The sequence below is a fragment of the Dermacentor andersoni genome, chromosome 3, assembly GCF_023375885.2.
Source record: "Dermacentor andersoni chromosome 3, qqDerAnde1_hic_scaffold, whole genome shotgun sequence".
NCBI classification, from domain to species: Eukaryota; Metazoa; Arthropoda; class Arachnida; order Ixodida; family Ixodidae; genus Dermacentor; species Dermacentor andersoni.
Window position 1 is genome coordinate 146,981,577 of NC_092816.1, and position 14,364 is coordinate 146,995,940.

General features: G+C 51.3%; 1 protein-coding gene across 1 annotated transcript; it reads left to right on the forward strand.

Moving 5' to 3' along the window:
- Positions 1 to 1,771: 1,771 nt before the first annotated feature.
- LOC140216560 (uncharacterized) lies at positions 1,772 to 2,137 on the forward strand. The gene has a single exon (XM_072286929.1). It carries the CDS (start codon positions 1,772 to 1,774, stop codon positions 2,135 to 2,137), a length of 366 nt encoding a protein of 121 aa, XP_072143030.1.
- Positions 2,138 to 14,364: the final 12,227 nt, after the last annotated feature.

Genomic DNA, 14,364 nt, shown 5'->3' on the forward strand with positions numbered 1-14,364 from the left:
GCAGGCGCACCCCCAGCCGCAACTGACATGGCGCCGTCCAGCCACACTTCTGAGCGGCAGTCGGAGGCCACCAGCCTAAGGCTGCTTCTGCGGGCCGTTGCTGACCTACTGCCAGCCGACAAGTTGCGCTGAATCTGCCTCCAGGCAGGTGGGCAGCCTCCTCAGCAGAGCCACCATGGCTAACGCCCCAGCTGGGAACCACCGCCGTCAGCCGAGCGTGCTTCAGTGGAACGCACACTCGTTGCAGCGGCGACAAGCAGGCCTTTCCTTGCACCTCCTGCAGAGCGACTACGATGTACTTGCAGGAGGTGTACGCGGCTGCAGATGATTTGCGTCTACCTGGCTATGTGGGCTACAGCAGCCGCACTTCGTGCACGCTGCAACCCTGCACGGCGACCCCATGGCTCAACAAAGAACATCCACAGGGACTTCCCCGCTGCGCGGTGTACGTGCGGGCGGGTGTGCTGCAAGCTCAGGTCGACGTGGCGTATTTGACTGGAGGACCACTCGAGTGCTGTGCTGTTCGTGCGCGTCTTGGAGGCACTGACAGCACCGTGGCCAGAGTGTATATTCGACCATGCCGGCCCTGGGATCCCACGTGCCTGCTGCAACTAGCCCGACGTTTCGGCAGACTTCTTCCTCTGCGGAGACATCAATGCTCAACACACCATCTGAGGCAGTCGCCGCTGCTGCGGGCGAGGTAGCAGCGTTGTGGACGTTGTCAACCAGCTGTGTCTGAAGATTTTCAACACCTGGGCCGCCACCTTCGTCCGTCGCACATACCGTGCCGTCAGCACCGCAACTGACATGAGCCTGGCCCCTGAGGGCTCCCGATACACTAGGACACCACAGCCGGACACCTGGGGGTCCGACCTCCATATAGTGCTGCTGGCCCCGTTCAGGGGCAAGGCCCCTAGGACGCGCGTGTACGCCAGTGTCGATTGGAGTGCTTTTCGTAAGCTGTGCCAGCAGGACACCAGTACCAGGGACTTCCTGCTGTTTGTGGCGGGCAGCGGCCGGGCAGCCACAGTCTGGTCCACTGCGCAGGAGGGCCAACCTGCACCAGACATTCGCCACCTCGAGCTATGAGCTGCCAGGTGCAGTACTGAACGCAGAGCACTGCGAACCAATCAGGCGGAGCACTAGACGGAACACCATCGCATCGACGCCGCCTGCATACGACACTCTCGGCAATGCAGGCGCCAGAGCTGGTAGCGCATCTGTGCCACGATCATCAGGGCGCCGGGTGGAGCCCGTGCCTGACGCCTGCTGAGGGCTTTGCTAATAGGACCTCGTGTGCAACGCCACGTGCTCTCAGCAGCTATCTCCCTGGTCATCTCCGCATCTACTCTGGCGGAGTTACTAGCCGACCGGTTTACTGCCCGGCCCCTGGTACAGCGGGTCCTGCCTCCGCCAGCTACTCGGCCTCGGTTCCTCCTCCTGCCCACTTGTCACCACCCGGAATGGGTGCTCAAGCAGATCGGTGCTCTTTGCGGCGAGCGCATACGGGTGATTGAGCTGAAGGCCGACCTAGGAGAAAGCAAGCGATGGAGCGCTCCAGGAGCCGATGTAATCACATTCGAAATGATTCGGAACCTGCAAGATGCAGAGCAAGATCTTCTCCTGGAGTAATTCAACGTCATGTGAAGCACTGGGACTTTCCCGGACAGCTGGCTCACCGCGGTGGTGACGCCAATTCTTAAGCCACGGAAACCTGCCGCGGCACCCTCCTTGTACAGGCCAGTGTCTCACCTCTGCCGCCTGTAAGGTGATGGAGAGGATTGTCCTGGCACGCATGGAGTGGATCGCCGCGCAGGTGCACTACTTCTCGGAGAAGCAGACCAGCTGCTGGCGCCACCGCTGCACTGCCTCCCTTATCGCTGACGTCGTGGCCACACTGGATGATGCAAAGAACAGTGGTGACGTGTCCCTTCTCGTGCTGCTTGACATGCAGATCGCCTTTGACAGCCTGCCCCACGGGGTCATCGAGGCCTCCTTAGATATCCTCGGGATCACTGGCAGCGTCAGGCGCTTTGTCTCTGCCTTCCTTGCGGGAAGAACGTTCCGAGTACGCGTGGGCCAGGCGCTCAGCGATCTCGAGCCATCGCCGCCGCCGTTCCGTAGGGATCGGTGCTGAGCCCGTTTCTGTTCAATGCAGCCTTGGCAGGTATGCCAGCCGCACTACCGGCAGACGCCCGGTACCACACACAGTGCTCCATCTACGCTGATGATGTGGCACTCTGGGTACGGGGACCAAGGTGGTGCCTTCCAGCCGTCCGGAGATCAACGCAGAGGGCTCCGGACGCGGTGACAACATTCCTCGGGAGCGTCGGCTTAACCGTCTCTCCTTCAAAGACGGAGGCCGTACTGATACACCCGAGGGCTGCCTCCCGCCTCAGCGTCCACCAGTTGAGAATCGGCACCGATCCCCTTCCGTGGAAGCAGACAGTGACTTACCTTGCCCTCATCATAGACCACCGCCTTACCTGGATCCCAGCTATTAAGGCCCTCAGCGCCAAGGTGCGCCGAGTACGGGCAGCCGTGGGCCAACTCTTGCAACGAGGCCGAGGATGCTTCGCCAAGTGGGCCCTGCGCCTGAACAAGGCTGCAGCAACATCGTCCTTGTGTGCCCTGCCGTTGGTTTCCCTAACCAATGCCGGGAAAGGACAACTCGAGGTCCTGCACAGGACGGCCATCCGAAATGTCCTGGCGCTTCCAAGGCACTTCAAGATCGACGCCACAGTGGCTGAGGCCGGCGAATTGCCACTGTCACGGCTCATGTTGCAACGGGGACTGGGGCATATTGACAGGCTACACCGCGCACCAGACGGCCAAGCTTCCTAGACCGGCTCCGGAGCCTGCCGGCCTCACGTATGGGCAGCCTGTGCCGCCTCTATGAGGAGACAGTTCTCCACCTACCTGTGGCAGTGGCTCTTCCTCCTCCCCATCATGAACTTCCGGACGTGCACCTCGCTCAAGGGGTTTGCCAAGCGGAGAGCACCAGCCGCAGCCCTGCAGCAGGCGGCAGCCTGCAAGCTCCAGGAGGAGTTCGACACCTGCTGGTGTTCACCGACGATTCAGTCCTCCCTAGCGGGTCGGCAGCAGCGGCGTGCACAGTTCCAGCTCTGGCCTGTCACAGGCAGTGTAGGCTCCCGTTTACAGCAAGTTCTACTGAAGCTGAGGTCGCGGGGCTGCACCTGGCTGCCGACCTCCTTGCTGAGCATTCTCCCCAGCAGCCGGTGGCGGTGGTGTGCGACTCTATGGCAGCGCTCCAGGCCCTCGTCAACCCACAGTTGGCAGGAGGGGTGCTGCTGCTTGCCAAGTTAGCGGCTATAGCCACCGCCGGAATCCCAATATCCTTCCACTGGCTGCCCTCACACGTCGGGGAAGCCGGTAACGAGGAGCCGGGTAGCTACGCCAAAGCTGCCCATCATGATGAAGTCGCGGTTACCAGAGCGGTAGCGGCATCGGACTACACGAGATATCGGCCGTGGCATGTTGAAGACGACGCTTAAAGCTCGCGCCGTAATTACTTGAGTGTGTCTGTTGCTGGCTGACAATCAGACTCGTAGACTCGTAGGCTTACACACCACGCTCCAAAGTCAGCTTTCCTCGCAAACAGAATGTGTTGCAAGAGAGACACGGTCCAAAAAATCATCTCTCACTTGTATCCTTTCATTTCTCATTTCTATCACTTGTATCCTCACTTCTCTGGACATCAGGGTATTTAGCTCACTAGGTCACTACGCCACCACGTGGCGTATAAGTGTGCAAACCGTCTCTGTGTCGTCGTCCGTTAGCATACTCAGGGCGAAGCTGCACGCGATATTACGTCACATTTACTGGCCATCGGGCCAGGTACGCCTTTGGCTATGACATATATAGTACTTCAAGTTCTCAAAATGGTCTCCTGTCATTACCCTTGTGCGTGAAGGAGACCGCTATTTAAATTCATTGTGCAGCAATAAATTTAATAACTGTTCGGAATTTGTCTGTTCTCCGTACTGTCTGTCATGTTGCCGTTCCATCTTTATGATATAGTCGCAATGTAGACTAGCAGGTATCGAATGCCAAAATGGCTGCCCACATACGCAAGGACCTCGCGCACGACTCCTCACACTTACTTGTGTTCAAGAGTTGTGCGACTGTCAAGGACATCATTAAAGAATGTTGGAAATTCGACGAAGGTGACAGTTGGCACATGAGATAATTTGTTCGCATCCTCTTTTCGCGAGAATCGACACCAGCCGTCGAGGGATGACAGTATAGAGTGCATTGTATTTAATGTGACGGAGTCCGCGTCCCGAGTTTCAGACCCGATCATTCATCCTGTAGTGAATGACGGCCAGGCATCTCGCTTTTATGTGCAGTCGCCGGACAGTTCGCGGGCGCCGGCGTAGGCCACTGAACCTACTGGACCTCTTTTCAACACTTCCCGACAATTCTCACCTTATTTCGAGCCTTCATGTATCCGGTGAACTAGTCCTACAGCCAATTTATCTGTCTCAAAGTTCGGCCACCCTGTCAGCCTTATGGTTTTTCTATAAGTTATCTTTTATATTTAAGTGAGTGCTGTCCTCCCATTTCCAGCGCTTTACCTTTGCCTAGATGCCCGAATTATAATTCGCAAGCATCTTTGGCGAGTACCCCAGCAAAATATATCACGCGGAATGTGTAATGTCTTGTATCTGCAAAAAATGACTAATTTGCGAAGTTGGCACATTTAAATATTAAAATAATGTGAAATAGACGATTGGTGGCATTTGAAGCGATAAGAAACAATTCAAACAAAAACAATTGATCAGAGAGAAAGCCAACATGATCAGATTTATACATATCGTTTGGGATACACAGGGCTCCGTTGAAAATGCATGGGAAAGCCTATAGTAGGGGTTAGTCAACTAAATTTTGTGGCTGGGCCAGCAGAAATTTGGGTGCGAACCAACTTAAAATTTGGCGGTGGTTCAACGTTAAAATTTCGGCGTGGGCCAACCTAAATTTGGGGGTGGGACAACTTGACGTTTGGGGTTGGAGCAACTTAAAGTTTGGGCTAGGTCAAATTGAAATTTGGTGGTTGGGCAACTTGAAATTGAGGGGTGGGCTAACTGAAATTTGAGGGTGGCGCAATTTGAAATTTGTGCGTTCGCCAACCAATATCTAGGGATGGCTGAAACCTGGAGTTTGGAGGTGGGCCAACTTGAAATTTGGGATCTTCTAACTCAAATTTCGGGGTCTGCTTACGCATACTTAGAGAAATTTAGTGGAGTTACTGCATACTTTTTGTCCGCCTCTGTTCATATTGTTGGGGATTTTCGAAAGACGTCGTAGCAATAGCGTGTCACCTCACCGTGCTGCTAAAGAAGTCATTTTATTTACATGAGGCTTTCTGCAAGCTTCTGCCTTCTTTCCGTTCATCAGCCTCCTGAATTCAGTATCAATTGTAGCCTATTTTGACGACTACGATACAACGGAAGTCCGCAATGATGCAATGACCATGGGATTGAAGCCGTTTAAATAACTTAACGTGGACATGGCAGTCGTTTTTTCGCACTTGGAATCAACTATTCCATTAATGAGCACGATTCTTCAGCATAGACGTAAATTCAAAGTTTAAAAAAATTGCCTTGATTTCTTGGCGTACAGTCACGTCTCGTCATGGTTTCATCGCGTCCTTTGCGGGATTTCATCACTGCGGGAGCGAACTTCGCCGACTGGGTCACTAGGCTTTCTGCCTTGAGGAGGAACCTTGTCCTTCTGCCAAGACGCCAATGATCTATCCAGTTTACTGCACACATACAGACATCCCTTTTACTACACTTTACTAATAAGTGAGCTTGTCTTCGAATTCTGTTCCTTTTATAATGTTGTATTCTTCCTATCATTGACGCATGTAATGTACACAGAATACTCGGGCACCCTTAATTGAAATGCTTTAACTAGCCTGAGCACGCCCGCCATTGTGATGCAAATAAACATAATTTGGACTCATTTTCTCCGAACTAAAGGCTGAATTAAATGTTCACGTCATCCTGAACGAGGTCGATAAGGGCCATAGTACTCAATCGTCTAATGCCTGTATTTGCAAGCTTCTTGTTTTCAAGATATCACCTTGTACCATAGAAACGTCCCCCTGATGCATCTGATCTGTTAGTTATTCGCGAGCGCGCAATATAAACAGTCATGCACAACTCAATAATGCCCTGGCGACAGGCCACCTTGGCGTGCTACACAAGTATGACTACGCTGGTTCATTTGGATTAACCTTGCCAGAGCTTGACAAGCCGTCCATCTAAGCTGACTGTCTTGGTATACAATACGAGTTCTTTCATTAATCAAATTTTCAGCTCATTCGGCCCTTTCCCTCTGTTTACTTTCGCAAAGTTTGTGTCCATCGCTGCGGTCACCAAATACGCCAAACGGTAAGCTACGACTCAAGCCTTCCTGGCCACCTGTGCAACTGATGTCACAGGCTTTCTCCAACAGGGCGTTGAGGTTCAATATGGCGATCCTCAAGTACTTTTCGCGGACTTAGCTCACCGCTTTCTCACCAATGCCATCAATGACACTACTCGCTCGTGCTAGACACAACACAAACACGCAACGAGCTTAACGAAGTATCAGTTACATGCTAGTTGCATTGCTATCGATGTACATTTCCGCTGATCACCGGGATAAGAACGTGGCCCTACTTTGGCGACATTCGACAACCTCGCTCTACAACACCGCTTGTTGTTCATCACTTCTTTTTTGTCGACAGGAGCATACTGCATTTCCTCTGAATATACATTTTGGCTTTAGATGCGCCCTCTGAGAAGACTAGGTGCTCGTGGTAATGTGCCCTGACTGACAACACAAGCGAACTCGCTCGTACCCACTTATCCGCATAACAGCAGGACCAAAAACTTTTATATGGCAGCCACGCCTCGATCGCCTGCTTATCAGCAGACCCAGTTGTGCTTGTTAATTGACCTAGCTGCACCCTGCTACCTTCGTGTTGTGAACCTTGAGCCTTACGTACTTCACCCCTACATCGAACCAACACGCACGCACGCACTCGCGCACACGCATACACACACACACACAAGCACACATACACACTTCCTTGTGTTTTTGTCGCTTAGCACCTCTTTATCACCGACGACTGCACTTTTAGGTATTGCACAGAAAAGGCATCCGACTTTCAAGCTTACAAACAGATGCACACTACATGACCCAGTAACGTGTCTGTTATTCCTCTTCTGTTCGTTTCTTTTTACCAGTGTAAATAACTCGAGTGTAAATTAGAGATTGCCGGAAGTTTTACTTATTCTTCGTTCTTCCAGAAGCCTCTCGTCCGAGCAGTAATGACTTTTTCAGTATAGTGAAGCAACAAACTTGCAAGGGATTATTAAAATCTTCCAAAATTAAATTGGTACAATGTGATTTGAAACAGTAACGTTGCCGGCTAGCAAAACGCTGATTTTAGCACGCCAATTAAAATGCTATAGCTAATGACTTATAAGAACCATCATTTGGCTCAAATTTGTTGTCTGAAATCCAACATGCATCAAATGTACCAAATATCAGTGCGCTGTGTCCAGTTGCGACGTCTGTTACTCGAACCTCGACCGGCGTTACTACAGGGAAGCGTGGCGTCATCGGCAGGCCCCAGGCGTCCGGTAGACCATAGCGACCAGGCAAGGGCGAGACGATTTCTAGTGCGAAACTTGCACTGTTTATTCCATGGTTGGTGAAAGAAATATAAGAGAATGAATGAATGAATAAATACATTCCGGGGACGCTTAAGTACGCCCGCTAAAATCGTAGGCGGGATTTTGCTCACATTAACGTCAAGTGACATGTACTGAGTCCCGTCGGTGCTCGGCGGCTGCTCCCTCTCTCCTAGGCGACGCTGCAGGTGCTTGCCTCCGCTGGCGGCAATCCGTGGGTCTTGTTTGGTTCACGGAAAGAGTCTCCCCTGGAGTCGCACAGTTTGCGGCAAGGGTCTCCCCTTGAGTAACACAGTTTGCGAAAAGGGTTCTCCCCTTGGTCGCGCAGTTTGCGGAAAGAGTTCTCCCGTTGGTCACACAGTTCGCGGAAAGGGATCTCCCCTTGGTCGCACACACACAAATGGGCCCGAAATCACTGCGGGGCGCCCGCCAGACCAGCAATCTCTCGAGACGACTATAGCAAATTAGGGATCCATCCTCCATTTCAATTAGGCAGGATCTTTCGATCATCCTTTTTTGCACGGGGTGTTATACGCCAGTCATAACAGCATCTCCGGAGGGGGAGGAAGAGCCCGACGCGTAGGGGCCAACAGCCATTGGTCGAGGGATCGACGTTTCAGCAGCAGAATTTCCCTCCAGGCAGACGCGCCCTCGATTTGTAGCTTGTAGATTCCCTGGAATCGTCCATCAGTCTTCGTGGCGCTCTTGTATGCCTTTTCTCCCTGGTCCGGTCCGGTGAAACGGGACTTCCAAACTGACCTCGCAAATTTTCGTCTGCTGTTTAGGCAAGCATTCGCTCCAGAACAGTGCCGGACCCACAACCACAAAGCAAGCGAGCACAAGGTCACTCTCCTCCAAGACGCACCAGGCTTTACCTTTGGCGCGTCCTCCACCCCCTAAACACTAAAGAACAGCCATTTCCTGAAAGCGTTAACACGTGGTTACTAAAATCAACTAACAGTCAACTACAACTTCGCGATACTAAAAAAAAACGTATGCAAAATATGCCAACGTAAAAATGACAAGGAAACCAGTGACCATGAGGCTTTCGCTACTCTAGGGGCAACGACTCAGACTGTCGGCATTGCCTTTAAGCTTACCCTTATAGCGAATATCGAAAGTGTACTGTTGAAGAGCCAAGCTCCAGCGCAAAAGACGGCCGTTTTTTGTAGACATGGACTGCAGCCATGTGAGGGGACAGCGGTCAGTCTCTATGGTGAACCTTGAAGCAGCGATATAGCAAGCTAGCTTCTGCGCTGCCCATTTCATGCAGACGCGTTCCTTTTCTGATGCACTGTGTGCTTCCTCACGGACTGAAAGCTTTCTACTGGCGTACAGTACGGGGCGTTTATTTTCGTCATCTCTCTTTTGAGAAAGCACCACACTCATACCCCGGTCGCTGGCATCACACTGAAGAATGAATGGTTTAGAGTAGTCGGGCGTGTTCAACACTGGCTGACTAGTTAGTGCTTTCTTTAGCAAACTAAAAGCCTTTTCTTTTGCTTCACCTCACTTCGCCGTTTGAGGTTCTGTTTTTTCTGAGAGCGTCTGTTAAAGAACTTGCAATCTCGGAATAACGCGGGCTATATCTTTGGTAATTACTTGCCAACCCAATGTCTCGCTGATGCCTCGCTTGGTGCGTGGTTGCGGGAAGTTGTCTATTGCGGCCAGTTTAACCTCTGAAGGCCGACGATGGCTTTGAATCACATTACCTAGATAAGCTACCTCCGCGCGCCCCAATTGGCGTTTGGGAGCCTTGACAGTCAAGTTGGCCTCTCGTAGACGACACAACACGGTTCATGTGTTGCACATGGTCCGCCCCTGATGAAGAAAAGAGTGCTATGTCATGGAGATACGGAAGTGCAAAGTCCTCCATTCCCAGTAGCACCTGGTCCATAAGGCTAGAAAAACAATAAGGAGCATTCTTCACTCCACAGCTGAGGACTTTCGGCGGAAAGGTTCCCATCGGGGAAATAAACGCCGCACGCTTGTCTGCCCTCTCGGTCAACGGAACCTGCCAGTACTCTCTGACTAAATCGAGCGTATTGATGAAATTAGCACTGCTCACTCTCTCAAGCCTTTTGCTCGATATACGGTATTGGGTAAGTCTGGTCCTTCGTGATTAAGTTGAGCCTGCGGTAGTCGATACACGTTCGCGCCTCCTTTCCTGGGACCTCAACCAGGATAAGAGGCGAGGTAGAATCACTCTCTCCTGGCTCGATTGCACGTAGCTTTGGCATTTTATTTATTTCAGCGGATATGACTTGAAGTTGACGAGGTGAAACGCGATAAGCTTTCGAACGAACTGGGTCCGATGAGGTTAACTCGATATCGTGAACGATCGCAGTGGTCCTGCCAGGTGTGTCTGAAAATATGTCTTTAAATTCAAACGCGAGTTCCCTCAGTTCGGCCTTTTGATTGGGATTCAACTCCGCCTGCTCTACTAGCTTGTCAGTGGTCTCGTGAATGTCTTTTGTCCCCGTTATTGATGTTAACTCGAGAAAGTCGACAAGCATCTCCTCAGGTTGGTTAAGCGACATGTTCACAATGGCCTCCCTCTGCCGGTAGGGTTTTGAGTGAATTGCTGTGGTACACTTGTGGTGTCCTTCGTTTTCCCGGTACCGTAATTACGTAGTTTGTATAAGATAATTTCTGAATTACGTCAACCGGTCCTTCGCATTAAATCTAGTTTTTTTCTCAATGAGGGTTTCATAATCATTAGCTTTTCCCCAACTTCAACGCGTCGCGTTCGATCTGTCCTGCCATTGTAATGCTTAGCATTGCTTTGGGCCTTGCGCATTTCCTGCCCTGCTAATTCTTGAGATGTGTGCAGTCCGTCTAACAGCTCTAGCACGTAGGCCACAACTGAAGGGTCGTCCGCCCAGCCTTCCCAGGCTTCTCGAACAATGCGAAGAGGGGACCGAAGGCAGCGACCCTGAACGAGCTCTGAAGGTGAAAACCCGGTTGACTCGTGTGGTGCAGCTCGAACCGCGAACATTGCTGCAGGCAAGCAAACCTCCCAATCGGCCTCGTGCTCATAACAAAGGGCTCGCAAAAACAGTTTCATGACTGAGTCGACTTTATCTACCGCGTTTGACTCCGGGTGGTACACTGAGCTATGAATAATTTTATTAGCGCACGTTTCCAGAAACGTCAAGGTCAGTGCGCTTGTAAAGATGGAGCCTTGATCTGACTGGATTTCTGCGGCAAACCGAACTAGAGCGAACATAGACAAAAGCATGTTGACGATCTCCACCGAACTTAGTTCTTTGAGGGGCATCGCCTCTGGGAATTTCGTTGCGACGCATAGTGCAGTGAGAATATGCCGATAGCCAGACTGCGTTGCATGAAGTGGTCCCACTGCGTCTAATATGAGCCTGCGAAACGGCTCCATGATAATGGGAACAAGTTTCATTGGCGCTTTAGCCTTATCTCCGGGCTTGCCTATGCGTTGACGTGTGTCGCAGCTTCTCACGAATGCTTCCACTTCCCGAAAGCATGCGGGCCAGTAAAATTCCTGCAGTAAGCGGTCCTTTGTTTTCCGAGTGCCCAAACTCCCTGTCCAAAAGCCCCCGTAAACAAGATGCAGGAGCTGCTCACGATAGGGATGCGGCACCACGAGTTGGTCGAATTGCACTCCCTGTCGACTGGCGTACTTTCTATAGAGGACGCTTGTGCTCTTGAGGAACTTTACGTTCTGTTTGGCCACAGCTTCTTTCGCGTCTGGCCTTAGGATCCGCAGGGTGGAATCTTTTTCCTATTCAGCAATAAATGTGGCAGGGTTTACATTCAATCACTTTCTTTTGCATTCTGCCTCTCGAGACATTTCAGGCTCTGGTTCTTTCCTGACCTCTTCACTAGCTAGTGTACTTTCCGCACTGTCCCCTATAGCGCTGTCCTGTTTGGTGCTGGTTGACGAATCCTCCGTCAAACCTGTTTACTCCACCACTGAACATTCGTACACTGCCGTGGCCGCGAGCACCCTTGCCTTGGAACGAGTTAGAGCTTGTACTATTCCCTCACTAAAGCCGATTCCCCTGCGTCGCAGCAAATCCTCGGATTTGTTGGAAAACGAATATGGATACTGCGACGGGAGCTGTGCCGAGACGGCGACTTCAGTGTCCAGTACTCCAATATGGCCTTCGGTGCGAATGTTTGCCACAGGGAGACAAACACTGCAGGTCTCGACGGCTTGCCTTATCCAAGCACATTCTCCCGCGAACTGGCCTTCCTACACGTACGACGGGTGCGCCACGTCCATTGTGGCTGCCGAGTCGCGAAGCACCCGACACGGTTTACCGTTTACCATGAGGTCTCGAATGTACGGTTTAAGTAATTTCAGATTTTCCTCTTTACTACTTAGTGACATGAACACTAGTTTGGGATCTTTGTACCCCACGGAGATATGCCCAGTTTGCTGGCAGTTGTAGCAAACTACTGGTTTCTTTGCCTCGAAAGCTTTCTTTTTTTTGCCTTTCTGCCTTCCGTTCGCGTGACTCTTCCTTTCCCTTGCTGTTCGCGTCACTATATTTAACCGAATTTGACCTTTCCTTTGATTTATACTGACTCAACTTTGGCTTGTGGGGTCTGTATTTATTCATCTCCTTCTTAGGAGCTTCTTTGCCTTCGAAAGCACGGCGAGTTACGTACTCCTCAGCGAGATCGGCCGCCCCCGTGATAGTGTCCACGCCTGGCCTATCCTGAACCCAATACTTGATGTTTTCTGCCAGCCGGCGGAAGAACTGTTCTAATGAAACGCACTGCATTGTCTTTTCGGCGTCGCCGAGTGTACCCTGTTCTCTGAGCTATTCCTTCAAGTTTACCTCAAAGGTGTATGCAAAATCTGAATATGACTCACTTTCGATCTTCTCGACTTCCCTGAATATTCGCCTGAATGCTTCTGCTGATAATCTATACTTTCTAAGGAGACTCGCTTTGACTTTATCGAAGTCATCTGCTTCTTTCCCCATGCGGGCAATGATATCAGCTACCTCACGTGGCAGCAACGTAAGCAAGCGTTGCGGCCATGTGTTTCTCGCGAATTTTGCCTTCTCACACGTGCGCTAAAACTGCACCAGAAAAAGACCTATGTCCCCTCCTACTGCGTAGGGTGCCATCAAGTCTGTCATTCTGTGCTTGCTTCCTCGTGCCTCTGTGCTAGTTCTGGCATTTTGAGCCTTCAGAAACTCTATATCTAGGCGCCTCATCTCGAGTGTGTCGTGTGCAACACGGTTGCGCTCTTCTTTTTTTCCTAAGCGCTTACGCTGTTGTTTTTCTTCTAGGCGCTTACAATCTTCCTTTTCTTCTAGGCGCTTACGCTCTTCCTCCTTATGCGCAATGCTCTCTAGGCATTCCTTCAGTTCATCGTCGTCTGCCCCAATCTCTTCGATGGCCTCAATGATCTTTGGCTTTGTCTTCGATTCGGCAATTGGGAGGCCCAATTCTCTGATGAAGCTAAACAACTCCGGCGTCTTTAGTGCCTCCAAGTTCATGGCTCCCCTTAGTGCTGCTGACTCTCCACTCTTTAACAACTTCGACGTACTCAAAACTTCCGTCAACGGTGAAAGAAAAATCACTGCTTTGTACTTCTCCATAAATACGTAAAGCCAAGTAATATCTCAGTGAAGAAAAGGCGTGCACTCAACATATGCAGTCATGAATCCTGAAACCTTCCTTCCGCAGTTGAACAAAGAGGAGACGATCTCTTAGATGTCATTCAAAGTTGGGGCCTCCGGGGTAGTGTATCCCACCGCTGCCACCAGTTGTTGCGACGCCTGTTACTCGAACCTCGACCGGCGTTACTACAGGGTAGCGTAGCGTTGTCGGCAGGCTGCAGGCGTCCGGCACACCATGGCGACCAGGCAAGGGCGAGATGATTTCTAGTGCGAAACTTGCACTGTTTATTCCATGGTTGGTGAAGGAAATATAAGAGAATGGATGAGTACAATGCAGGACCGCTTAAGCAGACCCGCTAAAATCGTAGCTGGGATTTTGCTCACGTCAACGTCACGTGACATGTACCGAGTCCCATCCGTGCTTGGCGGCTGCTCCCTCTCTCCTAGGCGACGTTGCTCGCGCTTGCCTCTGCTGGCGGCAACCCGTGGGTACTGTTTGGTTCGCGGAAAGGGTCTGCCCTTGAGTCGCCCAGTTTGCGGAAAGGGTTTTTCCCTTGAGTCGCACAGTTCTCGGAAAGGGTTCTACCCTTGGTTGCACAGTTTGCAGAAAGGGTTCTCCCCTTGGTCGCACAGTTTGCGGAAAGGGTCTCCCCTTGAGTCGCACGCACACAAAGGTGTCCGAAATCACTGTGGGCCACCCGCCAGACCTGCAACCTTTCGAGACAACCAGAGCAAATTAGGGGACATCCTCCGTTTCGACTAGGCAGGGTCTTTCGTTCATGCATTTTCGCACGGAGTGTTACATACCAGTCGGAAGTCCCAACTTCAACGCCACTTTTTCCTGTGTAACGTTGGCGATGTTACGACTGTTCGGAGATTCATTCTTTACGAGAGCAGAAACTGAGGAAGACGTGCTAGACATTGAATCTATAGTGCAAGCTACATTGTGCAGGGAACCTTGTTGGGCTGCCTGCCTGATTTCATTCGTATTTATAAGTTTTTTAACACTTTCTTTATATGCTGTAGGCAGCCCTCCTCTC